This window comes from Alexandromys fortis, unplaced genomic scaffold (genome assembly GCF_014885135.2).
Source record: "Alexandromys fortis isolate MF-2015 unplaced genomic scaffold, M_Fortis_MF-2015_v1.1 scaffold_24, whole genome shotgun sequence".
Lineage (NCBI taxonomy): Eukaryota > Metazoa > Chordata > Mammalia > Rodentia > Cricetidae > Alexandromys > Alexandromys fortis.
This window is the reverse complement of record NW_026067906.1, coordinates 2,563,969-2,589,891: the sequence shown is the minus strand read 5'-3', so window position 1 is coordinate 2,589,891 and position 25,923 is coordinate 2,563,969. Positions and strand designations below refer to the sequence as shown.

The window sequence follows — 25,923 nt, the reverse complement described above, 5'->3', positions numbered from 1 at the left end:
AACTAGCTCTTGTAGACCAGGATGGCCTTGAACTCACAGAGATCTACCTGCTTCTGTCTCCTGAGTTGTTGGTATTAAAGGCACGTGCCACCATCACCCTGTAAGCCTGTTTTATTTCTTGACCTTAATACAACCGGGATGACACATGCCACAAACCTCTATGGCTCAGATTCCACGTTTTTCAGCATCCTTCCAGGTCCACCCCACTTCACACCAGATCTCATCCTGGAAAGATGAACAATAGCCACTTCTCTGGGGACAAAGTAGCAGTTGAGAACCCAGGCTTTGAAGTAGGCCCACAACTTCAAATGAGTTTCTTGGGTGGAATGTTTCATGGTGGTAGGGGGTGAGCTTTGGCAAGTTACTTCATTTCAAGGTGCTGGATTTCTGCTTCCTTGTCTGAAAGATGAAAAAGTAACATCTCTCTAAAATCTACCTCAGGGAGGGAATATATGAGCAAGGGAGGTCAAGATCGTGATGGAAAAGTCTACGAGACTGCTGAACCAAGTTCATAGGAACTCATGAACTCTAGACCAACAGCTGTGGAGTCTCCACGGGACTGAATTCGGCATCCATATGTAGGAGACAATGGTGAAGATTGACGTATCTGAGGGGCCCCTGGCAGTAGGACCTGGATCTATCCCTGGTGCGTGAGCTAACTTGATGGACCCCATTCCCTATAATGGGATGCCATGCTCAGCTTTAACGCAGTGGGGAGGGGCTTGGTCCTGCCTCAACTTAATGTGCCAGACTTTGTCGATACCCCATCAGAGCTCCTATCTATTGGGAGGAGAGGATAGGAAGTGGGCTGGGGAGGTGGGCTGGGGGGAGGTGAAAGGGGGTCGAGAGGAGGGTTGGGAGGAAGAACTATAGTTGGAATGAAAATGAAATTAAAAAGAAAAAGAAGGGAGCCAGGCACTGGTGGCACAGGCCTTTAATCCCAGCACTCGGGAGGCAGAGGCAGGCGGATCTCTGTGAGTTCGAGGCCAGCCTGGTCTACAAGAGCTAGTTACAGGACAGGAACCAAAAGCTACAGAGAAACCCTGTCTCGGGAAACAAAAAGAAAAGAAAAGAAAAGGAAGGGGAGGAAAGGAGGGAGGGAGGGAGGGAGGAAGAAAGGAAGGAAGGAAGGAAGGAAGGAAGGAAGGAAGGAAGGAAAGAAGAGAGAGAAAGAGAGAGAGACAGAAAACCTACCTCAGGGTTAGAAGCTCATACTGACCAGAACTGACAAGCGCCCAGTTTCTAGCTCCCAAGTCAGCTGGTTCAGAGTCACTGGTAACAAGGAAATCGAACACCTTAATCTCGACTTTTCCAGCCCTGTGTTCACACAGCACTTCCTACCCACTACATATGCATGCACGTAATTTTAAAATAAAAATCATCTTTAATAATAATAATAACAACAACAATGCTTAGGCGGGTGGTGGCAGCACACATCTTTAATCCCAGAAGCAGGCAGATCTCTGGGTTCGAGGCCAGCCTGGCCTACAGAGTGAGTTCCACGACAGCCAGGACTACTCAGAGAAATATTGTCTTGAAAAACCAAAAGAAGGAAAAGGAAAACTACCTCAGAGAATAGTTGAGCCAGCTTAGTAGTAACAGCACAATATATATTCTTCAGTCAATTCAGAGGAGTCGGAGCTCTCTGTCCATCAAAAAGCCAGTCCACCACCATAGCTTTTGTGATTTGGGACCTCACTTGGGTGCCATGCATGGCAGGCCACTGTGCTATCTAGCTCTGGATTTCCTGGATCTCTGTGGCGAGAGATGCATGCTTCTCAAAGGGGCAGCCCAAGCGCTGAGCTCTTCCCAGGGTTCTTCTCGGTTAACATCATAACAACACCATAAGGTCTATAATACTATTGTCTCCATTCGTTCTTGTTTCTCGGTGTAACAGCCCTGGCTGTCCTGGAGTTCACTCTGTAGCCCAGGCTGGACTCAAACTCACAGAGCTCCACCTGCCTCTGCTTTCCACGTTCTGGGATTAAAAATGTATGTGCCCCCACCGCCCGGCCAACTCCATTCTTTTCGACACGTAAGAACAGGAACACGTAATGAGGTTATTAAAGGCTACCCAGGTATCTAATGATTCAACTAGTATTTGAATCTGCAAGAATCTAAACCCAGAACCTGGGCTCTTATCCTTAGTATTACTCATTACTTTATAGCTTTAAATTATTTCTATTTGTTATTTTTCTATCAAGGCTAAAGATAACATTTATATGCATCTAGCCGTCTGTGCTTTCCAGAACTAAGCACAATGGATTGTCTACCTGTCAGTGAGTGAAAAGTCTATCCTGCCACTGCACCCCCTAGAGCCTCGTCTATCAACGTTTCTTTGTACCGTTCTATGTGATTGACATAGTTGTCTCAGCGACTTCCAAGACTTCAGTTACTGTTTTCATTCCCTCGGCATAGGTGAAAAAAAGCAAAAAAAAAAAAAAAAAAAAAAAAAAAAAAAAAAAAAAAAAAAAAACAAAAACAAAAAACAAAAAAAAAAACCCAAACAAAGAAAAGGACAATAATTATGCCTTGCTTGAGGATACATGAAACTTGTGAATTTTGTGAATGAATTTATATACCAGTCTTGCTGACTTGTTTAGCATTTTTCCCAAGCAACCGCAATGTCAATAAAGTGAATCTTAAATCTCTAGGGGCACCCAGAGTTCCTGGCCACTGAAGCACCAATCTGTTGAGTGAAGTAGGCCTCAGAGAACTTGTTCAAGGCTGTTGACAGTCACCCACAATGGTGTCAGCTGCACAATACTGGCCTGTGCCGAAAAGGACCCACCTCACTCTCCAGAGACCACGGCCTCCGGGTGGAGACGTGATCCAGGAAAAGGAAGATGGCATCACTGCAGGCCGTTCCCTGAAGAGGTCCGTCCGATGTATTGTGGCAGTCACAAAGGCAAGCATCGTCAGGAAGGATGTAGAAAACAAAATAGAAAGCACACACATACACACACGCGCACACACACACACACGCACACACGCACACAGACGCCAGGGTTCATCTGCTCCACAAATACCCCCATGTAGTTCTAGCCACCAAACCTTGAAAATAAATGTCATAACGGAACTGGAGGCTGTCCAGGGAAGGTGGCTCAAAATGATTAGGGATTGAAAAGAAGGCAAGGAGACTTCAAAACACGGTAGCCTAGAAGGACAGTGTGTGAGCACTGGCAGGCCAGAGCCCGTAAGTCACCAAGTATTCAAGTACAGCACCCACACACTGAGACACCAGATAGCAAAACAGACCCAGGAAATTCAAAACCAAGTGCTGGTGGAACAATCCGTGTTTTCATGTCCTGTTCTAAAGGGCAAGAAATGAATTAGGAGAAAGTCCAACTCTAAGACGGTCCATAGCTGTAAGCCGTAACTGTGTGAGGTCATAGCTAAGCTATGCGTGCTAACTTTTGGAGACCCATGTTCCAAGCACAGTTAGCAAGCTCCCTTTCATGTGGTTCTTGAAGCACACTTGTTTGATACATGGCATATGTGGGTAATCCCCAAACTTGACACTCTTTAAAAAAAAAAAAAAATCCCCCAGGGATGTTTTAGAAGAAACAGGTTCTGCTTCCAGTGATTTTTGACTCTATAGTTCTGAGGCCTGGAAATCCTAAGAGAAAATCTTCCCCAAATAATAATTGAGCTTGTGATATGATTATTTTACTCATGTCCCGTCCTGAAATCTACCACTGAAACCAGAAACTATAATCTTTTAGGCCTAGATTAGGTCATGCACACTTCCTAAGGTAGGGATGAGGTTTACCTCAGGAAAAGAAGATTCTGGATCCACAAGTTGGATGAATCACCCTCAGGTATGATGCTTTTCCATCAAAAACTAATCTTCCTTCCATTTAATATAAGCAAACAAACAAAAACCTGTATTTAAGCTGCCTTTATGGCATACACTATAATCCCAGCATTCAGAGACTGTCTTACCGGACTGGCAGGATAGCTTAGTGGGTAAAAACACTTGCCTCCTGAATCTGTTATTTTTAAACTCTTTGGGGTGGGCCCATCACCCAGCTCCCAAATAAACACACACAGAGGCTTATTCTTTCTCATAAATGTCCAGGCTTAGTGTGGCTAATTTTTAGCAAGATTTTCTTAATTTATCTCATCTACCTTTTCCTCTGGGTTTTTAAATTTTTCTATTTCTGTATCTTTTCTTTCCTTCTTATTCTGTGTCTGGTTGTGTAGACAAGTAGCTGGCCCCTTCTTTTCTCTCTCCTTAACCTTGTTCCTCACAGATTTCTCTTCCCTATCTATTCTGTCTGCCTGCCAGCCCCGCCTGTCCTTTCTCCTGCCTCACTATTGGCCGTTCAGCTCTTTATTAGACCAATCAGGTGTTCTAGACAGCAATGTAACGCAGCTTCCCAGAGTTAAATAAATGCAACACACCTTTGCATCATTAAGCAAATATTCCACAGCATAAACAAATGTAACACATCTTAAAATAATATCCTTCAACAGCCTCCAACCTGAAAGATCTAAGTTCAACTCCCAGGACCCACGTGGTAAGAGAAAACCAATTCCTGCCAGCTGTCCTCTGTCCTGCACACACAAGCCATGACACATAAGACACACACACATACACACACACACACACACACACACATATACATTTCTGCAACAAAAGATTGAAATAATTCTTTAATTTTGAGAAGCAACCTGAAAGATATTTGAATGTCATTACTACTTCACTGTTAGTTTTAGAGAAGAGGGGGGAGGTAAAATAACAAGAGCTAAGGCAGTAGCTGGAAAATTCTGTTGTCAGCCAAGGTAGGACAGTGAGAGGAATCCAGCTAAATGACTTAGATTTCACTCAGTGGGAGCTCACGATTGCTCCTTGCAGTCCAGTATTCAAACCGTTTCGTGTAAGACACAGCAGGCTGTGTTGACCAAGAATAGCAGCCACGTAACCCCATTGCATCTGCTCCCTCATAAACTTTGTCTTCTTCCATCAAAAGGTGGGTTCCAACGTCAGAAGCGACTCCTGGGCCCAAGTGATAAAAGTTAACACAGCTCCCCCGTTGTGTTCTCACTGGGATTTTATCCATGGAACCTGGCCACCCTACTGTGCAGAAATCTAGGTCATGTGGAAAGGAACCAGAGTTGCAGGCTTCACCCCTGCTGAGGAGCTTCCAGCATCAACTGCCAGATAACTCAGGGAGATGTCTCAGGATCTGGTTCTCTGGGACTTCAGAGACTGGCAGTTCTCTCTCTCTCTCTCTCTCTCTCTCTCTCTCTCTCTCTCTCTCTCTCTCTCTCTCTCTGTGTGTGTGTGTGTGTGTGTGCAACAGGCATTAAACTGGAATTAATAAAAAGCAATCAGCGTGGGGCTGGTGAAATAGCTCTATCAGTGAGGCCTTCCAGCATGAGGGTCTGAGCTAGATCCCCAGAACTCACAAACCGGGTGTGTCGGTACAGTTCTCCTAATCCTGGAGAGGAAGACAAGCTCTGGGCCATTGAGAAAGAAAGAAAGGAAGAAAGAAAGAAAGGAAGAAAGAGAGAAAGAAAGAAAGAAAGAAAGAAAGAAAGAAAGAAAGAAAGAAAGAGAGAAAGAGGGAGGGAGGGAGGGAGGGAGGGAGGGAGGGAGGGAGGGAAAGAGGAGAAGAGAAGGAAAACAAAAGGGAAAAGGTTGATAGGACCTGAGGAATAACACCCAAGGTTGTTTTCTGCCCTCTGTGAACAAGGCATGTACATACAAACATGTATGCGCGCGGGCACACATACACAGTCAATATGTACTCAGCATGTACCTAAGTAGTAGGGCACCTTGCCCAATAGGCAAAGACTCTGGGTTCAACCCTCCAATACAACTAAAATTTTTCTTAATTTACTTATTTTTATGTGGCTTGGTGGTTTGCCTGCATGTATGTCTGTGTGAGGGTTCCCTGGAACTGTAGTTGTGAGCTACTGTGTGGGTGCTGAGAACTGAACTCAGGACCTCTGGAAGAGTAATCAGTGCTCGGAACCACTGAGCCACCTCTCCAGCCCCACAACTAAAATTTTTTAAGAATGTAATTTTTTTGCTGGGCGGTGCACACTTCTAATCCCAGCACTCAGGAAGCAGAGGCAGGTAGATCTCTGAGTTCGAGGCCAGCCTGGTCGGCAGAACAAGTTCCAGAACAGAGGAGACTACACAGAAAAACCCTGTCTCAGAAAAGTAAAACCAAAACAAACAAAACAAAATTTAGATTTTTCTCCAAAAGCCAGAAAGGGACAATTCTAACAGAAAAGGAACAATAGAATTTGTTGTTACTGTTGCTAATTTTCATGGTATCTTTCAGGATGTCATTATCAAAGTTCGAAGAGTGTTTCATTTTCCCAGTGCCTCTGAGACTTCACCTTTGAAAACACAGCGATTCCAAGCCTTTCTGCCACACACACACCTCTACTTTGTCTGGGTAAGTTGCGGGGTCGAACTGCATCTGTGTAAGCTATTCATTCTTTCCTTTGTAAACATTAAAATACAGGCTATAAAATGTTGTTTGCATGACCGAAACAAAGTAGAACATACAAGGAGTCCGCTTGTCCTTAGAGAGGCCTATGATTTGGGGCAGCATTCAGAGCGAGACACGGTGCTACCTGGAAGCCCTGCCTTGCCTTTGGCCTTTGAGGACTCCCGTCAAAGTCTTTGGTCGTCCTTTATTTTCACCTTGTGTCATCAAACCAACGCACATCAAGGGCCGAATAAATATTTGTGAGTTGTTTGAACTCTGTTCTGTGCCCTTCAATTCTCTTTGGACTTTAAAGATGTTTCAAAGATCCGGCTCCCCAAACCGGGCCCCCTCAGAGCCAATTGCGCCAAGTGAGCGCCTGGGACGGAAGGGGTGAATGCCTAAAAGTCTTGCAGGATTTTGGGACAGTGCATGTGAGGAACTGCATATCAATTGACTGCCGAAGTAATCCTTGTGAAGCCTCATAAGGTCTGCGGACTGGTTTTCTAAGGGCCTTTTAAGAATTCTGTCCTACAGCCGGCCATCACGGGACCTGCTGTTTCTGGGTCCTTCTCCCCTATCTACCCCACCCCATTGCCTGCACTGGTTAATTCTCTGGCTGGTTGCCTTTTTTCCTACAGATCTCCACTTTTTCTCTTGCCCTCCCTCACCCTGGCTTCCTCCCACAAATTTCTGCCAGAGGACTCAAGAGGGAGGAGGTGAGCTGCTCTCAGAAGTCTCCCTCCCCTGGGGGAGGGGTATGAGCAAGGGTCAGGGCCAGGTCCAGCAGTACTAGCACAGTGTGCTAGCCAGAGAACTTTAGGAACCTCAGTTTTGTAATTGATGTGCTAATCGGCCCCGGGATTGGGCAACTTCTCTTTGGAGAGGAAGGAAAGAAGCTACCAGATGAACTGACACATCTCTGGCGACACACACAGCAGCCTGGCCTTTCATGATTCGGCTGTGGCATCCAGGTCATGCAACCTCTGGTTCCTCCACTTCCTCGGCTGTAAAATGGAGGCGCCACTTCCTATCCAGTGCCCCAGGATGTTGTAAAGAGGACCCAGTACTGATGACTAGCAGTTTAAAGTAGACAGAGCCTCAAAGGTCAGCACGCGCGCATGTACAGTATGTGGTGCCTATATCATGGAGTTACACATACCCTTCTCATCTTATCCTTCAGCAAGTCTCCCCAACCCTTCACCAGAAGGTTGGAATTAAGATAAGCATTTACCGGAATGCTGGAATGCAAACCAAGCACTCACTCACTTAACAGATGAGGGGGGAAAAAACTCAGGGGCTGCCCATGGCTATTCCTTTCACCAGTGAGAGAACAAGAGACGCACCTCGCCCCTTCCAATTTTAAGGTCCACGCAAATCTCCCTTTTCGTTCCTCTGAAGGCTGTCGGTATTCTTATCCCCGGACAACCCTTCCTATTTCCACTTTGGACCCTAAAATCTGTTCACACCATTAACCGCTGCACGCCCTGAGGTTTCTGCAGTTCCCACAAAACCTGCAGACGACCCCCTCTCCTCCAAGGGCTCCGCTCCTCCCAACACGAGGCCCAGAAGGTAGAGCTTTCTCCCAGACTGGAGGATGGTACTAATGGGGACAGCAAACGAAGGAGCCTGTAGCGCTGCAGCTACTGCCAAAGGTTGCCCTAGTAACGGTGAGGGCTCCATTCAGGAAAACAACCCAACTCCGAGAAGGAAAATGATAGCCTTCACTTGGCTCCTTGCAAACAGGGGTAACAGGAAGAAAAAGAGGCGCAGGCAGGGTGAGCTGAGGGCCCAGGCTGTAGTTACCAGCTCCCACCTTTCAGAGGAGGAAACACAGAACAGAACACAGCACTTTGAATCTTCTGGTCTGTGTGAACCGTAAAAAATCGCCCTTTTAACATGAACCCTTTTGTGGGAATAGAGGAAGCAGGCACCCCTGCGTTCAGCAGCCTTACGAAACAATATGCCAGGAGGGGAGGAACCCCAAACACTGCAACTTTACGGGAGCCCTAAACTCTTCTCGCTGGCTCTCCTTTGCTCAGCCCGGTGACAAAGACCACTTGCTCCCAATTTATTGGAAAGGTCTTTTACCTCACAGCTTGAGCCGCTTAAATGCTGCAAGCGCCCTCTCCCCAAACCCCTCTCAGACATTTGCTGAATGGACCCGGGCTCAATTAGGCTCCCTCCACAGGTTCAGCTCACACTGTGACCCTGCACGGCTTCCTGCTATTCATATGTGTTACTTCCCCTTTGTGGTAATGGCTTGTGGCACTTGGCCAGAAAACATTATTAATTTCAGAAGCGGACTGACAAACAACAAACCCGCAGTGAAACAGGAGGAAGTGCCGGGGAGGCCAGCTGTCGGCTTGAGCCCAGCAGTAGGAACTCTCAGTGTCTGCAAGTTCTGGGAGGGATAGAGATGATGAACAACCAAGGGGGAAACGCACTAAAATTACCCACAGCGCCCCCACTCTCCCCCACCAACCCCCCCACCCTTGCAGAAAAAGAAAAAAAGAGAGAGAAAAGAAATCAGAGAAAAGGAGGAATGAAAGCACCCGGCTACTTGAGCTGCAGCTGGACAGGAAACGCGCTGCTCGCAAATCCCTACTTTGAACAGGCAGTTTAGGGAATGCCAGGAACGGAAACCCTTCAGAGCGGGATTAGCGGGAGCCAAGTTGAACGGCCATCCATTTCTGCTTTCTGAGTCCCTGATGACCTGGGACACCCAAATAGGAGCCTGACTTCGTTATTTTTCTGCAGTTTTGTTTTTGGACTTAGTCGCTTAAAAAAAAAATTCACTCCCAGGCAGGTTGACACAGGATGCTTATAGAATGAAAGCCACTTCCTAGTGGCATGCAGACTACCAAACAGCCAGACAGAAGTCCCCTGTGTCCCCCTTAGGTGAAAAGCTCATTTTCCCATTTCAAAATGATGGCGCTCAGGTGTGAGATGCCAAAATCTATGCCTAGCACTTTTGATTCTAATACACATGCCTTCCACGTTTGGTTTACATACTTCTGTGCTCAGAAAAAAAAGTCTCCAAAAAGACACAGGATGCCCAGCTCAGAAGGAAACCTCAACAGTCTATAACCGAGGTGCAGTGGAGGTCCTAAAACAGCTAAGCACATAAGCAGATTTCACCCAAGTGAACACTTACGACCACTTGCAAGACCACGAGAAAGCCAACATGCCATTAGAATGCCATGTGCATAAAACAAGGGACCCACTTTAGCATCTGCTAGGTAACTTTCAGTAGAACCAGACAGCCTGGAAAAAAAATGATTATCTCTAGTTCCTTCCTGGCATGCCAAAGGATTATGGAGTAGAGGATCCTGAAGGACAGAGGTTAACATGTGGCTGCCATTATCCTGGCACAGCCTTCTTTTGGCAATTTATGGATAGCCAAATCTTACAACAAGGCATATATTAGGAACTTCATCTTCCCAGGGGAGGGAAACATTAATTAAGCCTCAACTACTCATAAAGCATTATCTGTATGTATGACGCAGTATACCCATGAGGTCCTCTTGATAAGAAAATTAAATTCATGAACTGTGTTGGAAAAGCATTCATAATAAGTAACCCTGCCTTGGCCCCCACTAAAGCTTCATCAGTCCCCACTACTTCAATGAGTTACGTCATACACTAGGGAGACATCTAAAAATAAAAACGCATTCAGTAGCCAAAATAGTTATTTATTAATAATTTAAAGTTTTTTACATTCTTATAATAAATTCCAGCTGAAAACTTTACACTGTGAACATCACGGAGCAACTTAATCCTCCCGCCTCCACAACCCGCTGCATCCCACCTGTCAAATGGGGACCCATGCTCACACGCACACAGACACACACTTCCAGTTTATCATATAATTTTTTTTTCTAAAAGGAAAGAGACCAACCATAAGTATGGCATTTGAGGTGATGCTCCCTGAAGAATTTTGTACAGAGGTAATATACTGTTTAGCACAGCTGAAGTAAAAAAAAAAAAAAAAGGAAGAAAAAGGAAAAAAAAATAAAGTGAACCCACAATTTTGGTGTCTTTCCAAGATACCCACTTTGAGACAATATAAGCCAAATATTTACAAAGGTAAGGCAGAGTCAAAGTACATTAAGGAAAAAAAAATCACAAGGAAGATATATGAAAGACTCAAGACTGCACCATAACGAAGCCTCAGCGATAGTATCTGTGACATCTGTAGAATTGGTACAATAAGGTCAAGCATGCTGCAAATATACCCTCTGGATTAGAAAAGAGCAAAATTTTCCTTATTTTCTTTTCATTTTAAGAAGTGGCACACACTGCTCTTTCTCCCCCTTTGGACTTCTTTTAAACCCATCAAAGATAAAAAAAAAAAAAAAAAAAAAAAACACAAGCCAAACAAACACTGTCAAGTGATTTAAGATCAAATATTTACAATAATCAAAGAAGAGTATCAGTTTTGTTTTTAATCTTCCAAACCGATACCACAAATACAGAGCTAAAATCTCTTTGGCTCCACTGTACGCAAAGTTGAATCAGTCTTCACTGAAGACAATATAGAGTTAGTTCCAGATGCAACAGGAAACAGTCATACAAGGCCCTAAAGAACACATGCCCCTACCCTACTTCTTGGTCCTACCCTCCTCATGGATGGATGTCCAGTCCCTGCTTGGGTAGGCTGGGGGTAGAGGAGCAAACCTACTGCCTGGATCCAGACAGCATGTCCTGTCCTTCCAAAAGAAAGAATGGAGCAAATCTCTCCCTCTGTAATAACCAATTTTGCACTTGGCAACCTTGTCTAATACAGACAGCTGGTGACATTTTGACACCTGGGGCCACACACAAAGAAAGCAGCCTGCTCACTGCTGCCCAAGAGAAACTGCTGAAGGAATGGGACACTCCCAGCTAGGCAAGTTGGGCGCCTTTCACGTAGATTGCAGGGAGTCCACCTGGTAGACATTCTGGTTGGCAGGGGCGGTGAAGTATAGCTGCTGGGCTGGGACCCGGTTGTCACAGGGGCTGCTGAGTCCCAGTGTCCTTTCAAAGTCAAGCAGTTGGCCCATGAAGTTGAAGTTCGGGGAGATGTTGGATTTCTTCATCTTGACGATGTCGTAAGCATCGTTCATGGACAGGTTGAGCTTCTGCATAAGGTAAGCAACGGTCACGGTGACGGAGCGGCTGATGCCTGCCAGGCAATGCACCAAGACACCGCAGTTTTTGCCTCGGGCTTCATCTGTGAACACAAAAAGAGAGGCAAGGTCTCACTAGACTGAAAACCACCTTCTGCGAAAGCTCAGCCTAAAATCTGAATCAAGAAAGAACATGAAGAGACAAGCGTGTGTGGCAGCTGAGCCCTAAAGGCGGCAGGAAAATGTATAACCGAGATAAACTCGTACACTGAACACAATGACATATTTCAGATGGTTCCCGCAAAGAGAACTTTTGTATTAAGTTTCTACCCACAAAAACCTCCTTAATGTGTACATTCTTCGCCTCGGCAAGTGAATACCAGAAACCCTGCAATATGGTCCTGAATGCCTCTCAGACAGACAAGCAGACTGCAAGGGTCTATTAAATTATTCTCCAACTGTTGTACAGCTAACAATGGAGGTATTCAGGCATTTTAAAAGAGAGAGGGAAGTCACAGGGGACAGCCATTAGGAAGAACAGGATGTCTACAGGGCCTGAGAATGAGTTCCTTTGTAAGGGGAAATGCAGTACAATGCCTGGAGATTCGCTCCACTTAGGCTCCTAGCCCACACTTCTTCCTGCTGAGATCAGGTTACCCAGAGTCTCCCTGTCACCGGCACCGTGCAGGATCAGTCGCCTGGGTATCATTGAAATGCAAACTGCTTTCCAACAACTAACTTGGGTGTCCTAAAATAACTCCTGGGTCTTTTTTAAATGATAAAGAAAGACCAGGAGCCTTGTCTATAAGAAAGGGCTTCTCCTTAGCTTTGTCTTCACACTCCCACCCTGTCAGGGAAATACACACCAGGTGGGAACCGCCTTTTAAATGTACGGATTTAAATGGTTCCAGAAAATGTTTCAAATGGTCCCCACTGATCTGCTACATCAAAAAGCCCCTTTTCCTTTAGCAAGAAGGTAAACCAGAGATAAGAACGCTCTAGGAACAGTAGAGACCTGCAGGCCAGCAAACTGGCTTGCGGGAAAACAGATTAACATCTTCAACTCCGTGAATGACTGTAAATTAAGTCTCACCTATGAAAGAAATGGCCTCAGGGAAAAACTGGGACAGGTTTTGGCTCCAGTGATCCGAGATGGGGATTTGCTTGTATTTGAACTCCCCTGCATTCTCAAAGAGGTTGGGCAAATTGGGGGTGACATTCAAGATGTACTTGATGCCAAACTCCTCCAACACGTCCAAATTGGTAGAGTCCTTGGCACAGCCCAGGTAAAGGAAGGGCAAAATCTCCACCGGGAAGGAAGGCTGGCTGTTGGACAGCGGGCTGCCATCGGAGTCCGTTGCACTATTGGGGTCTCGGTCAAGGTCAGACTCAATGTCCGAGGAAGAGTCGGAGCTGATCCGCAGGCCCCCGAGCCCCAGCACTGGCAAGGGCGGGGAGCTGCTGCTGCACGAGCCGTCTAGATTGGTCTCGCAGTGCAGGGAGAACTCAGCCTGGAACTTACTGAAGCCACCTGCCAGAACAAGGAAAGCAATCTTGTAACCAGAGATGCCATAGTAATTTTCAGCCTGTGAGAACCGCAGCTGGGTGCAGGAAACACTACAGGCCGGCACCCAATGAACCCCCTGCGGTTCTAAGAGAAACACACTTTAGCATACACCTTGAGGAACAAGACCGGCTGCTTCCCCAGGGAACTCTTTTTCATTTGAAGCCGGAAATGCATAAAATGACCACTTTTCTTAATAGTTCGACCCTCCCCCCCCAGCCACCTCTCCAGTCTGCGGAATCATAATTTGAAATCGAACCAGGGAAAGCGAGGGGTAAGGTGGAGGTGCTTGGTTTTTTAGAACCCTTGGGGGGGGGGGGGGGGGAGGCAGGAGGTCGGTGGCCAGGGAGGAGAGGTTACCACGCGGCTGCAGCTCCCCTAAGCGGACAGCACGCCGTGGTAGCTCCCTCGCCGGCGACTTCCCCAGCCCGCAGCCCTACCCGCGAGCCCTGCACCCGGGGCGCACGACCTACCTTCCAGGTAGAACGCCCGGCAGCCCTCGTCTTTGAGTTTCTTGAGCAGCAGCCCGAGAACCGACTCTCCACCTGTGTTCTCATTCCAGTCGCTGCTGTTCTCGTCGTAGAGCACTACGGTGTCGGTGCCGCAGCGCCTGGTAAAGCGGTCCCGGTCCTCGCAGCGCGTGAATAGCGCGCGCACCGGCAGGTTGCCCTTCTGCAGACGCCGCAACATGATGCCCGGGATGGCCACGTTGATGGCCGATTCGATGTGCGACGATTCATACAGCTCCTGCGGTCGGCAGTCCATCAGCAGCAGCCGTTCGTTGCCCAGCTCCAGCTGCTCGTTGAGCCACGCCACCGTCTTGCTGATCGCCATTTCCGACGCGAAGGGCACGGGTCTGAGCGTATCTATCATGGGGGTCGAGCTGCAGGAGAAGGCGGGGTGCCTAGCAGACGCCCCTCGAGGCAGGCATAGGCCGAGCACGCCGCGCGAAGCTGCCGCTCTCGGAGCGGGGTTCGATTCTGCCTTGCCTTTCCCAAGCCGAGGCTACCGGTTAGAGAAAGCGACACAGGAGGCAAGCCGGTGGTCCCTCTGCGCCGGGCTGCAGGGATCGCTCTTGGAGTCAGCGAATCTCTCTGAATGAAGGCACCCAGTTTTGTTCCTCCCCAGTGAATGAAATCCAATTAATTCGGACTCCGTGCCACTGGGAGGGGAAAAAGAAAAGAAAAATCTAGCGGCTCCTAATCCTTCCCTCTAAGGCTGCACCTCAGATCCAGCCGGGTTGGATTCAAGACTCGGTTTGCTCCCAGTCCCTAGGACTCCGCGAGAGCACACCCCCTAAGCGAGGCAGCTCCTCAATGGATACAAACAGCCAGCGTCTCAATGGATACATTCTCTCGGCCAGCCAATGAGCGCGCTGCGGAAGGGGCTGTTGCCGTGGGGACGGGCCGGCTGGAACAGGTTGTGTTGATGAATTGTTAATGAGTTTGTCATTCACAAAAACGGAAAGGAATTTCCGCTCCGGATAAGCCCCAGTGCAAACAAGCTGCAACTGCGGGCTCGGCGGGAGGAAGGAGAAAGAAGAGGAGGCGGTTGTGGTGGTAGTGGAGGAGGAGCAGGGCACATAAACCAGGGCACTTCAGTGTCTCGTGTTTCCTTCTGTTGAGAGTTCACACTTCGCGTCGAACTCTTTGCTCACCAATGGTGCGATTAGCAAGCACAAAAACCCTTTTTCGCGACGCTTGCTCTCTCAAGCTAGCTTTAATAAAACTTGATGGGTTCCGCCACCCGTTTTTTTATTCCCTCCAAACTCTAGACCCTCCATAACCCCCCTCCCCGTCCTTCTTTAGATCCTGTGTGGCATTTATTTGGCTCTTTTAAAAAGTTTAGCTCTGTTTGTTCTGATGTTCTTTTAGCCGAGGCTGTGTTGGGGCTGGTGGACTGCCTGGGCTTTAGTGACCCGACGAAGTGTTAAATGCTAATCCAACATCTTTCGAAACAAACTAGGGTTTTGTTTAAACATTTTAAGGCAACTAAGCAAACAAGCGTTTGGTTGTCCAGAAAACCAGAAGGTCCTTAACTCCAGGTTTTCTCAGCTTTTGGGGGGCGGGGGGCAGGAAAAAAATCTCGTCTTTTGCTCCTGGTGGTATGGAGCATTGCGAGCCATTGTTCCGGAGCTCTTGCTTCCCGTCACCGGTCACCCACCAGGGGAGTCGTGCACCTTTAAAAGTTTTGGGGCCAGGAGCAGACATTTGCTCTCTTCTAAGAGGAACCGGTCTGGCAACCGGTCCTAGCCTAGCCTAGGAGCCTGGGACGCCTGACCTCACCAACGATCCCCGCAATCCGGGAGACGCGGTGAAGTCCTCCCGCAAGACCCGCAGGCTACAGGAACTCAAGCGAAAACGGCGACTGGCTACTGTGGACACGGAGACCAGTCCCCTATCCCTCCTCCGCTCCAGCCGTGCCAGGGCCTCGCACAGAGCACTCTAGAAGCTCCAAACGCGCTTGCGCGCTGTGTTTCTGGCCACAGTCCGGTTGCACTGGGGGAGGGGGACACCAAGACGTCCTAAGATCGCCTAAGGGTCAGCGCGGAACTGTCGCCTCGGGAGAGGACTAGGGCGGGTGGAGAGCCACCTGAATCCGGGTCGGGACCCCTTGGTTCCCAAGTTAGGGCGGGGGGAGTTTCAAGGACAACCACCCCTGCCAGTGCCAGTACCACCCGCCAGCAACTTAGGACGGAGGCGGCGCGGCTCCGGAGCCGGATGGAGGCGTGGCCGGCGGGGGCCGCGACGGCGACAAGGGCACATTCCCTCCCGGCGCGCACAGCTCTATTGTTATATAAAAGTGCCGCCGCCGCCGCCCCTCGCGGACGGAAAACCACCTGTGTGCGGCGGCGGCGGGCCCTGCGGAAGGCGCGGGTCCCGATCCGGTCTGCCCTCCCGGCCCCACGGAAAGGAACCGCTCATTGTCCGACCGCGGTCGGGAGGCGGAAGCGCGGGCTGCGGCCCTTCCCGAATCCGGGGCGCGGAGGGCGCCTAAGGTCACCGGATCTCCCCAGGCCCGCGCCGCGCATCCCGGTCCTACCTGCTGTCGCCCGCAATGCAATTTGCATTTTGAATCACCCTCCTCCTCCGGGGTTTGGGAAATGTGGGCTAAACAGGGCGACTTCGAGGTCCAATTTGCCAATTTTGGAGCTCTCCCGCAGGCAGGCGCCCCAGGAGGAGCGTCTTGATGAAAATAGGGGGTTGCCTCCATCCTCTCTCTCTCCGCGCCTTTTTTGGGCTGTGCTGGGAACAAAACGCCCATAATTCACTGGATGGTTTCCAGATCCCGCTGGGGTAGGCCTGCGCTGCAGCTGACGCCCCCGGATCCTTCCCCATCTGTTACAGGCTTTCCCACCCCGAGACGTTTCAGCCAGTGGGGACCAAAGGTTAGGGAAGAGATTGGGGTGCTCAGCCGCTGAAACGTGAAGGGAGAATCTCAAACTCCAAAAAGAAGAGGGAAGAAGCTGAGTATCTTTTTACCAAAAAGAGAAGCCACCCGAGATTAGGGAGGTGATCCTAACGTATTGACTGACAAGCGTGGAGAGCGAAGGATTTGCACCTGTGTTTCTGAGTTTGCGTTACCTCCCACTTCCTCCAAGATAAAAGACCTTTTCAATCTAACTGCACTCGGTTACATTCTTTCTCCTGGTCATCCTTCTGGTGTTTTTGCGGGGCCGCTGTAATATTAAGTGGGCACAATGAAGTGCGTGGAGATGTGTGGTGTCCGCTAGTGTGTTTCTGTGTTCGGAGCTAACCTGCAAAATGACTTGAGCCCTTTAACTTCTGTTTTTGTTTTGTTTAGGGGGAGAGCATCTCCTGACCGAAACACTCTCTTTGAAGCCAGCCCGGATTCTCTTGCTTGCAGCCAACCCCTCAGAGAACTGCCCGGGGCAGTTTAATTCACTCCAGTTTAATAAAACAGGAGGTGTCCTAGCCCAGGCTCAAATGACAGCTTAGCTGTTAGCTAGGTGGATCCAGAGAGGGTCGAACTTCTTGCCATTACCTTTCAGAATTTTGCGGTGAGTTCAAAGCCAGCCTTATCTACAGAGTGAGTTCCAGGACGTTCAGGACTGTTCACAGAGAAACTCTGTCTCGGATAAACAAACAGATTAAAAAAAAATTGTTTTGCTTCATTGCACCAAACCAAGACAGACGAAATAGTGTATATGGAAATGTACTATTGGGCGGTCACGGCCCTGTTTCTGTCTACCAGAGTAATCTTGGACAGTCTTCCGAAAATTTAACACAAATTTGATGAGGGAGATTAAAGAACCGGAATGAAGGTATTGTGGTAACGAGGAATGCGCCGCTCAGGACTTGAGGTCAGGCCCAAGCTGAGCAGCTCCAAAGATCCTTAAGTTTCCATTTCCTGGAGATGCACTAGACTTCAAGTTGCTGAGTTGGACCTTGGGAGTTCTGGCCGCATGTTCTGTTGCACACACTCCATATATGTCAAGGAGGTTAAGACTCTTTCTTTGCCCTTCTACAGGCTGGGTGGTTTACTAGTTAACCATTCACAAGATGAATTGCATTCTTTCTTCTCTGAGGTCTGTATCATAGAGTCTAACCCTCACAATTACAGTTGCTTATCTGGGTTCAGATCTTCCTACCGTGGCTTGCAGATACTGAGGCAGCACTACTCGGTGTCTGCTCAACTAAGAGGCCTTACTTCATTTCTTCACTCCCTCCAGGTTCCAGGAAAGGAGTGTGAATGAAAAAAAAAAAAAACAAACGCAAGAATGGCTAGATAAAGGGCTTGCTTTCCTTATCCTCTGAGGTCCTGAATTTAATCAGTTTGTTTGTTTGTTTGTTGTGTAGTCCTAGTTGTCCTGGAACTCTCTCTGTAAGTCAGGCTGGCTTCAAACCCACAGAGATCCACCACGGTGGTGTATCATGCCTTTTATACCAGCACTTAGGAGGCAGAGGCAGGCAGGTCTTTGTGAGTTAGAGGCCAGCCTGGTCTGCAAGAACGAGTTCCAGGACAACCAGGGCTGTTACACCGAGAAACCCTGTCTCGAGAAAAAAAAAAAAATAACAAGAACCAAAACAAATATATTAAAATTTAAAAATAAACGAACGCTTCTAAGACTCGCACTACAGAGGCAGGGATAGGCACATCGTTGGAGCTCACTAGCCAGCCAGCCCAGCGCAGTCGGTGAGTTCTAGGCCAGGGAGAGACCCTGTCTCAAAAAGCAAGGTGAGAACAGTGGTTCTGAGGGGCAATCTGGTTCACCTGTGTAAGTGACTTGCACCCACTTATACACAAAAATAAATATGCTTTTAAGTTAGTAACAGCCTACTTTCCTTGAGCCCACCTTCCCATCAGAACAGGAGTAAGGGGGCTGGAGAGATGGCTCAGCAGGTTTGATTCCCACCATCCACGTGACGGCAAACAACTGTAACTCCAAGATCTGACATCCTCACACACATATGTGTGTGTGAAACAAATAAATAAGTTCTTAAAAAGAACAGACACAAGATAATTATATACTGTGTTAGAAAGTAGGAGATGCACTAAGCAAGGAAGGGAATGCAGAGATGTGTGGGGTTGGGAATAAGTATATTTGCTTAAATGACCTTCAGGAATATGTGTATTTACCCCAAGAACTATGGAGACACTCGGAAGTGTAGGACACAAAGAGGGGTACTCTAAGCATGAATTTCCTTCCCTCTTGTGTTATTGGAGCTTGTTTGGAAAGTACACCCTGGTCCTTTTTAAATTATTCATTTTGTGAGAGTCTTGCTGAGTTACACGGGCCGGCCTTAAACTTATCCTGGAGCCCACACAGGCCTTGCTTGAACTTGCGAATCTCTTCCGTGGCCTTCTGAGCTCAGCGTTCCAGACTTGCTGCCCCAGGCCTGGCAAATCCCATCTTGCTGCTTTGTTTTCGATTAAAGATGACTTGCTGCAGCACGTGACCTTTTGTCTGCCCAGATCCATTCGACTGTTCAGGCTCCCAGGAAAAGCTCTATCCCAAGATCAGGAAAGGGCTCTAGCCAAGAGAAGGACCACAGGCTTCTGTGATAATGGTGTCTTCCATCCCTTCTAGAATATTCTTCATGTGTAGGAGGCTGTTGGTTTATTTATTATAGTGCTAGGAATTGAAACCAGGGCCTCGAATGCGCTATGCAAGTATTCTACCGCTGAACCACATCCCCCAACCACAGGAGACGATTTTCAAAAGCAGAGAAAAGCAGAAAGAAGGTCAGCTTGGGCTCACTCTGCCACTCAGAGAGATGCCTTGTGACAGCACCAATTGCTAACACAACCGAGAATACTCTGCCCAGAGCAGTTCAATGAGAGATTGTCTAGATTGGATTGGTTTGCGAGGAGATGGTCTTCATTAAATTTAACTGACATTGAGGTGGGCAGCCCCAACCGCCCGTGGGCAGCACCATCCTCTAGGCTCAGGGTGTTGAAGTACCCGAGTGGAGACCTAAGCTGAGCATAAGTGGCTATGAATGCTCCCATTTCTCTCCTCTCTGGCCTGGGGATGGCAGGAGGCTAGCTGTTTGAAATTCTTCCTTGACATCTCCCAAAATAATGTACTGTACCCGGACCTGTAAGCCGAAATAAACTGCTCTTTCCCCTAATTTGCTTTCTGCCATCCTTGTTTCTGGTAGGGAAAAGGCACTAAGCAACCATTGCTGGATTTCTCTGGGTGTTTTACCCTGAAGAGCTTTTAGAAAGTTGTTAGTGAGTCTTTTGTTTACACATTTTGTTTAGGCCCTTGGAGAAGCAGTGTGGGTTTTGCAGGAACAGGAATCCCCCCAACCCCCCAGTTGAATGAAGGAGCCTTGGGGCTTCTGGGACCCAGATGGGTGAGCGTGACCTTTAATCTTGCAGTAATCTCTCTGGATACAGTGACATTCATTAACCCATCATGTGAAAATAGCCAAGTGGATTTCCAACAAACAAGAAGAGGGTGTTTGGGAAACCCTGACTTAAAATATAGGCAGGCAATATGCTCACAATTTACTGTTAGATGTCCCCAGTGGGATGGAAGTAGGGGGACTTGAAAACGACACCGGCTATCAGAGCACCTAAACCTCACAATGGGATCTAACTCTGTTTGAAGAGGACAGTTTGAACTCATCTGATTTAAAATAAAAGTATAGGAGAATGCATGGAATCCATCCGAGCTTTCTCCTGACCCTGACAGGGAGAGAGAATAGCAAGCTATGCTTGAAGAGCAGAAACCAGGAACCCAAGAGGCCTAAAGGCCTGACAACAGGATGAACTGATCATACGCATGGCTGGCTGTGTACAGCAAGAGAGCTTCAAGTTGCCCCCAGGTGCCGTGGAATAACCCTTCTGTACACTGTGAATAGGTATTACTCTCACTGGTTAATAGAGAAGCTGATTGGCCTGTAGCCAGGCAGGATAAAGTTAGGCGGGACAATCAAACTGAGGGTACCGAGATGAAGAAAGGTGGAGTCAAGGGAGAGGCCAGCAGACGCTGGGAGAAGCAAGATGAGCGTGCTGTACTGAGAAACGGGTACCAAGCCACGCGGCAGAGAGTAGATAAGAAATACGGGTTCATTTAAATGTAAGTTAGCTAGTGATAAGCCTGAGCTATTGGCCGAGCATTTACAATTAATAGTAAGTTTCTAGTCATTAATTGGAAGCAGCTACCAGCACAGGGAAACTCCACCTACACCCAGTCCAATGCCACTAGGGCCACCCATCTGCACTAACTGCCAATCTTAGTTTACGGTCAGTCCATTTTTCACAACGATCTTCATGGAACTGGACTCCACAGGGACGCGATAGAGGGTGAGGACAGTTCAATGACTTTCCGGAAAAAGATGGCAATGCCAGTTTCTTGTCCGTAGCCTATAAAGGGAGGATGGATGCCCGAGATCACCTATAAAGAAGATGGTACCTTTATGCCTTGCCAAAAGGGTGCTACGAGAGGAAAAAGCAAACTACCGCATGGTGAACTTCAGGTCTTAGACTGCAATGACAGCCACCATCTGCTTTCCTAGATTTCCGTTTCCCATCACCCGGCACAAGGCCAGCTGATTTTCCTTCCAGATTCCACAGGGACCTTATCTAGAGTACGCCTGTGAAGCTGACAGTCTCCGGCAAGTGAATCCTTTTCAAGATGATTCTAATGTCTGTTGATGGTTTTGTCCTAAGCCCTTCCATTAGGAAACACCCAGTTCTTTCCTTCTACAATTTATTTCCACCACGTAGGGAAAATAGAAGTATAGAGAGCTAAGTAGTCACCAGGAAGTTGACATTTCTGCTAGGTCATCTGCTTTCTTATGGAAAGGAAGTGGCAAAAAGTAATAAAATAAAATAATAATAAAACAGAAAAGAAATGGCAGTCAGTTCCCTCCAACTGTTTCCCAAAGTCCCTGCCATCTATGGATGCACTCCTTCTGCTAGATTCCTTCTCAGAATGTACCCTGTGTGCTGAATCCTGGGGATCAGGCTGAGTGCTTGCCCCTTGCTTCCTTATATTGGCCTTACATTCCTTTATTGACATGGTTTGAGCAGCACTCACACTGCCATGGCCTAAGAGAATCTACTGCATACACTATCACACCACCCCGTGTCCCCCTCTGTTTTCCTTTCAGCAGTCAGTGGACAGGTCTGCATTCAGGCTTTTACTTGGCTTCTCCGATTTAACTCAGAGCCCCCCAAGAAGACTGAAACCCCCAGATTCTGGTCTAAGCAGTGTTGCCTCCAGTCATCCGGTGGGTTCATTACAGCCAGAGTCAAGTCTTGATGCATCGTGACATAATGCCATGGCTATGGTTTATTTATACCCAGATATATACATATTAAATCTATCATGACCGGGCTAATAAGATGGCTCAGCAGGTAAGGGCAGCTGCCCCCAAACTTGACTGCCGGAGCTTGATCCCATGGGTTAGACTGAAAGAACCCATCCCCTACAAGATGCCCTCCGACCTCTGCATTTGAACCAAGGCACACATGCTCCCCTTCCCTAGTAAATAAATACATGTGGGGGATCTGTCATGATAACCCTGCAAAGGAGGTATACCACCACTTAAGTTTTAGAATTGCAAAGCCCAGCATTCAGATGCCAGGGACCTAGCTCACATTCTGGTCCCTTTGAAGCTTTGTTAGTTTGTATTGCACCCAGCCAAGTAAGGGCACTGGAGCAAGACAGTGTGCAGCATCTTGCGAATTATGTAGAACAATGGCAGTGTCAATGTAATTAGTTAGACATTATCTTTCTAGTCAGGACTCGGATTTTGGAGTCAGACCAACCTAGAGTCTAATCCTGCTTCAGCTACTTTGTATCACGTGACCCTGAGGGAAACTGTTTCATCTCCGTATAGCTTCCATTCTTCCCATAGAATAATAGCACTGTTCTACTGAACTATTGCAGTCACTGGGTTATATTTGTAAAGGGGTAAGAATCCTAAAACGAGAATAATTCACTGGCTGCTACCTGTTTTTGCCGATAACACACACACACACACACACACACACACACACACGTGCGCGCGCACATACGCATGCTCCTGAATAAGTGTTTGTTAGCACTACCCAAAAGAATCATATAATAGAAAACACAGTAGGGCCAATTTAATGCTCAAAAGTAGGGGGAAACCCTAGTATTTAAAATTTGAGCAGAAAAATAAAAATTAAGAAGGATGGGCAGCAACATTCTTTAGCAGGTTAAAAAAAAAGTCACTTGCCATGCAAGCCTGGTGACCTGAGTTGAATCTCAAGACCCCTGTAGAGGTGAAAGAGGAGCCAGTTATACACACACACACACACACACACACACACACACACACACACACACACAAATATAGTAATAATTGTGACCCTGATGGCTGGATTTCCCTTTGCCATTCCTTTTCATCACTGAGACAAACAGTCTCCCAGAGCAAATCTTTCGTTTTTGTTTTGTGACAGGATCTCTGTAGGTAGCCCTGGTTGACCTGGAACTAGTTATGTGTAGCAGGTTGGACTGAACTCACAAAGACCCACCCAATTCTGCCTTAAGCATGCTGAGGTAGAAGGTGTGTTCCCACCATGCCTGGCAAAGCTTTGTGCGGTGTGGAGAAACTCGAGTAAACCAGGACGGCACAGGTGTGGGTTGCACTCCAGAGGTTTCCCAGAACCCCTCTTGCTGAAGTAGCAGGTGCCCTCTATCCTCCATCTCGGCCAGCTCAGCCGCTCCTGTCACTGTGATCTGCGCGTTCATTCTACCAGAGAGGGATAGAAAATCTACTTACTGGGTGAGCCACGGACCCGTCATCTCTAGCTACTTGGAGTTTGCATCCCCGATGGGCGCACACACTGATATTGAGTTGGGCATGGAAGGGCTCTCAAGCTCTGGGAATTTCCACTCTCCCTTTGGCTTCGTGCCCTGAGGGAGTTCGTCAGATGAAAGGGAACGTTAGCTCAGAGCTGGGCTTGAAAGGCAGCCATGTGTGACTGAAAGAAACCTTCCATTTCTGGGTGAGGAAGGATGTGCTACAGGGGAGGTTCACAGCCAGCTCGGAGTGAACAATCCACCTGCTCACGCAGTTGCTAAGGCAACGTTTATGTGCGTATGACTACAAGATTATTTTTATTAAATGTCTGGGAAGCATCAATCTTTTGGTCTAACCCATCAGGCTCTTCTAAACCCACCAAAAGCTTTAGACTCTTCTCCTATACATTTAAAATCGAAAGCACTTGCTGGCCTGTGTGCCTACCAGCCCGTTTCCTAGAGAAAAGTGCTTTATGATGGTATTTCTCTGTCCTTTTGTTATGATGCCTGTATGAGAATTTAGTCTTGTTTTGTTTTTTCAAGACAGTCCTGACAGAAACTCACTCTGTAGACCAGGCTGGCCTCGAACCCACAGAGATCTGCCTGCCTCTGCCTCCCTACTGCTGAGATTAAAGGCGTGCACCACCACTGCCCAGTGAGAGTTTACTTTTTATGTAAATCAATATAACCACTGTAGTATAGATGGCTGTGACATTCTTCAACATAAATCATCTAAGTGATCAGAGAATTTTTTTTAATTTAGCATAAAAGATATCAGATGAACTCTCTCCTTCTCTGTGTGTGTGTTCCTGTGCATTTAAACTATTGCCTTCCACATGCCAAGGCAAAAACTGGCCCAGCCCTTTGTTTTGAGCCTGGGTGGGTCTTCACTGACTTGCCCAGGAAGCCTTGTACTTGCAATCCTCCTGCCTCACCTCCCAGAGTATCTGGGATGATGAGCTTCTAAGACCCAGCCCAGCTGAAATATTCTTTCTTGCTGAAGTTGACAGGCTTACTTACAATGTTGATGACGAAGATATAAGACGTCAAGCAAGTTAGCTGCAAATGTCACCACGTAGCCTCCCGTTACAGTTTCTGGGTTCTGCCTCCGTGACACCAAAAGATCTGCTGGTTTTGCTTGAGCATGAAACCATTGGTGCCCCTGGTATTCAGAGTGCTAAGAACAAGGGAAAGGACTATTGCCTAGATTGCTCGTAGCCAAGACTTATGGGAGTGCACCATGAAAATGCAGTAAAGACACTAACCCAGATGTGGGACCTGTGGCCACTGGAGTTTAGGACTGCAAATTTGACCAGGTGGTGGTGGTACACATCTTTAATCTTAGCACCTGGGAGGCAGAGGTAGACAGATCTCTGTGAGTTCAAGGGCATCCTGGTCTATAGAGCAAGTTCCAGGACAGCCAGAGGTACACAAAGAAACTCTGTCTCATGGGGGCCGGGGGGAGGGAGCGCTCTGGATTTGACTTGAAAAATCTGATATTTGCCTTACAGCCCCACTGGCTCAGAAGCAACTCTGCAACTCCTTCCTTCTTTCCTGCTTCCCTTACTTCCCTTCTCTTCTTCCTCCTTCTGTCCCCTCCTCTCTCTCTCTCTCTCTCTCTCTCTCTCTCTCTCTCTCTCTCTCTCTCTCTCTCTCTCTCCAGTGTTGGCAGTTAAACTGAAGGCTTTGGGTATGGCAGGAAGCATTCCTCCACTGAGCTAGGTCCTCAGCACTCTTTTTACTTCTGTATTTTGAGACATGGTCTTTCTAAGTTGCCCAGACTAGCCTTGCACTCACACTTTTACCCTGGCCGGCACTGAACTTGCAATCCTCCTGCCTCACACTCGTGAGTATCCGGGATTGGAGATCTATGCCAGGCCCAGCTGAGAAAGCAGAACTTTGGAAAGGCAGAGATGCCCAAATCTCACCCCCATGACTCTGACTTAGCCATTCTAGAGTAGGTTTCAGGCATTGGAACTGTCTCAAAGCACCTGGGAAAATGCCAATGTATGAGACCTGAGCTGAGAACCAGTAGCTAAGCATCCATGACACCCATTCGAGGACCTCATCAGTTCCTTGCCTAGTCAGAGGCTTCCCACGGCATGAGATTAGTGAGTAATTGTAGGGATAAGTCCCACCCCTTAGGGGGCGTGTTCGCCTCAGGCTAAAGTTTTCCTATAAATTTGGCGAGCGTGCTCCCAGTGCTCGCTTCTGCTTTCCTGGTCTCCGCAGGAATGGTGGTTCTGTAAGTCTATTCCTCCATTAAAGCTGTCTATATTTTGACAATCTGTCTGCATTCGCTTACGCCGTTACATTTTGGCGCCCAACGTGGAAGACTTGGGTAAGGTGGAACAAAGTCCTTATGATTCTGTCCAGAAGGCAGAATTATATGCCATTCTTATGGTGCTAAGGGATTTTAGAGAACCTATTAATATAGTTACTGATTCACAATACGCAAAAAGAGTTATTTTACATATTGAAACTGCTGAATTTATACCTGATGATACAGAACTAACCTCATTGTTTATCCAGGTTCAAGATTTGATCAGG

The 25,923-nt window shown here is 47.6% G+C and overlaps 1 protein-coding gene across 1 annotated transcript; it reads right to left on the bottom strand.

Annotated features, from left to right (window-relative positions):
- Nucleotides 1–10,123: 10,123 nt before the first annotated feature.
- Dusp6 (dual specificity phosphatase 6) lies at nt 10,124–14,888 on the bottom strand. Its single transcript, XM_050135560.1, has 3 exons — nt 13,598–14,888; nt 12,654–13,091; nt 10,124–11,664 (listed from the first exon to the last, which is right to left on the bottom strand). Exons 1-3 carry the CDS (start codon nt 13,995–13,997, stop codon nt 11,357–11,359), a joined length of 1,146 nt encoding a protein of 381 aa, XP_049991517.1. The 5' UTR covers nt 13,998–14,888; the 3' UTR covers nt 10,124–11,356.
- Between the last annotated feature and the right edge of the window lie 11,035 nt (nt 14,889–25,923).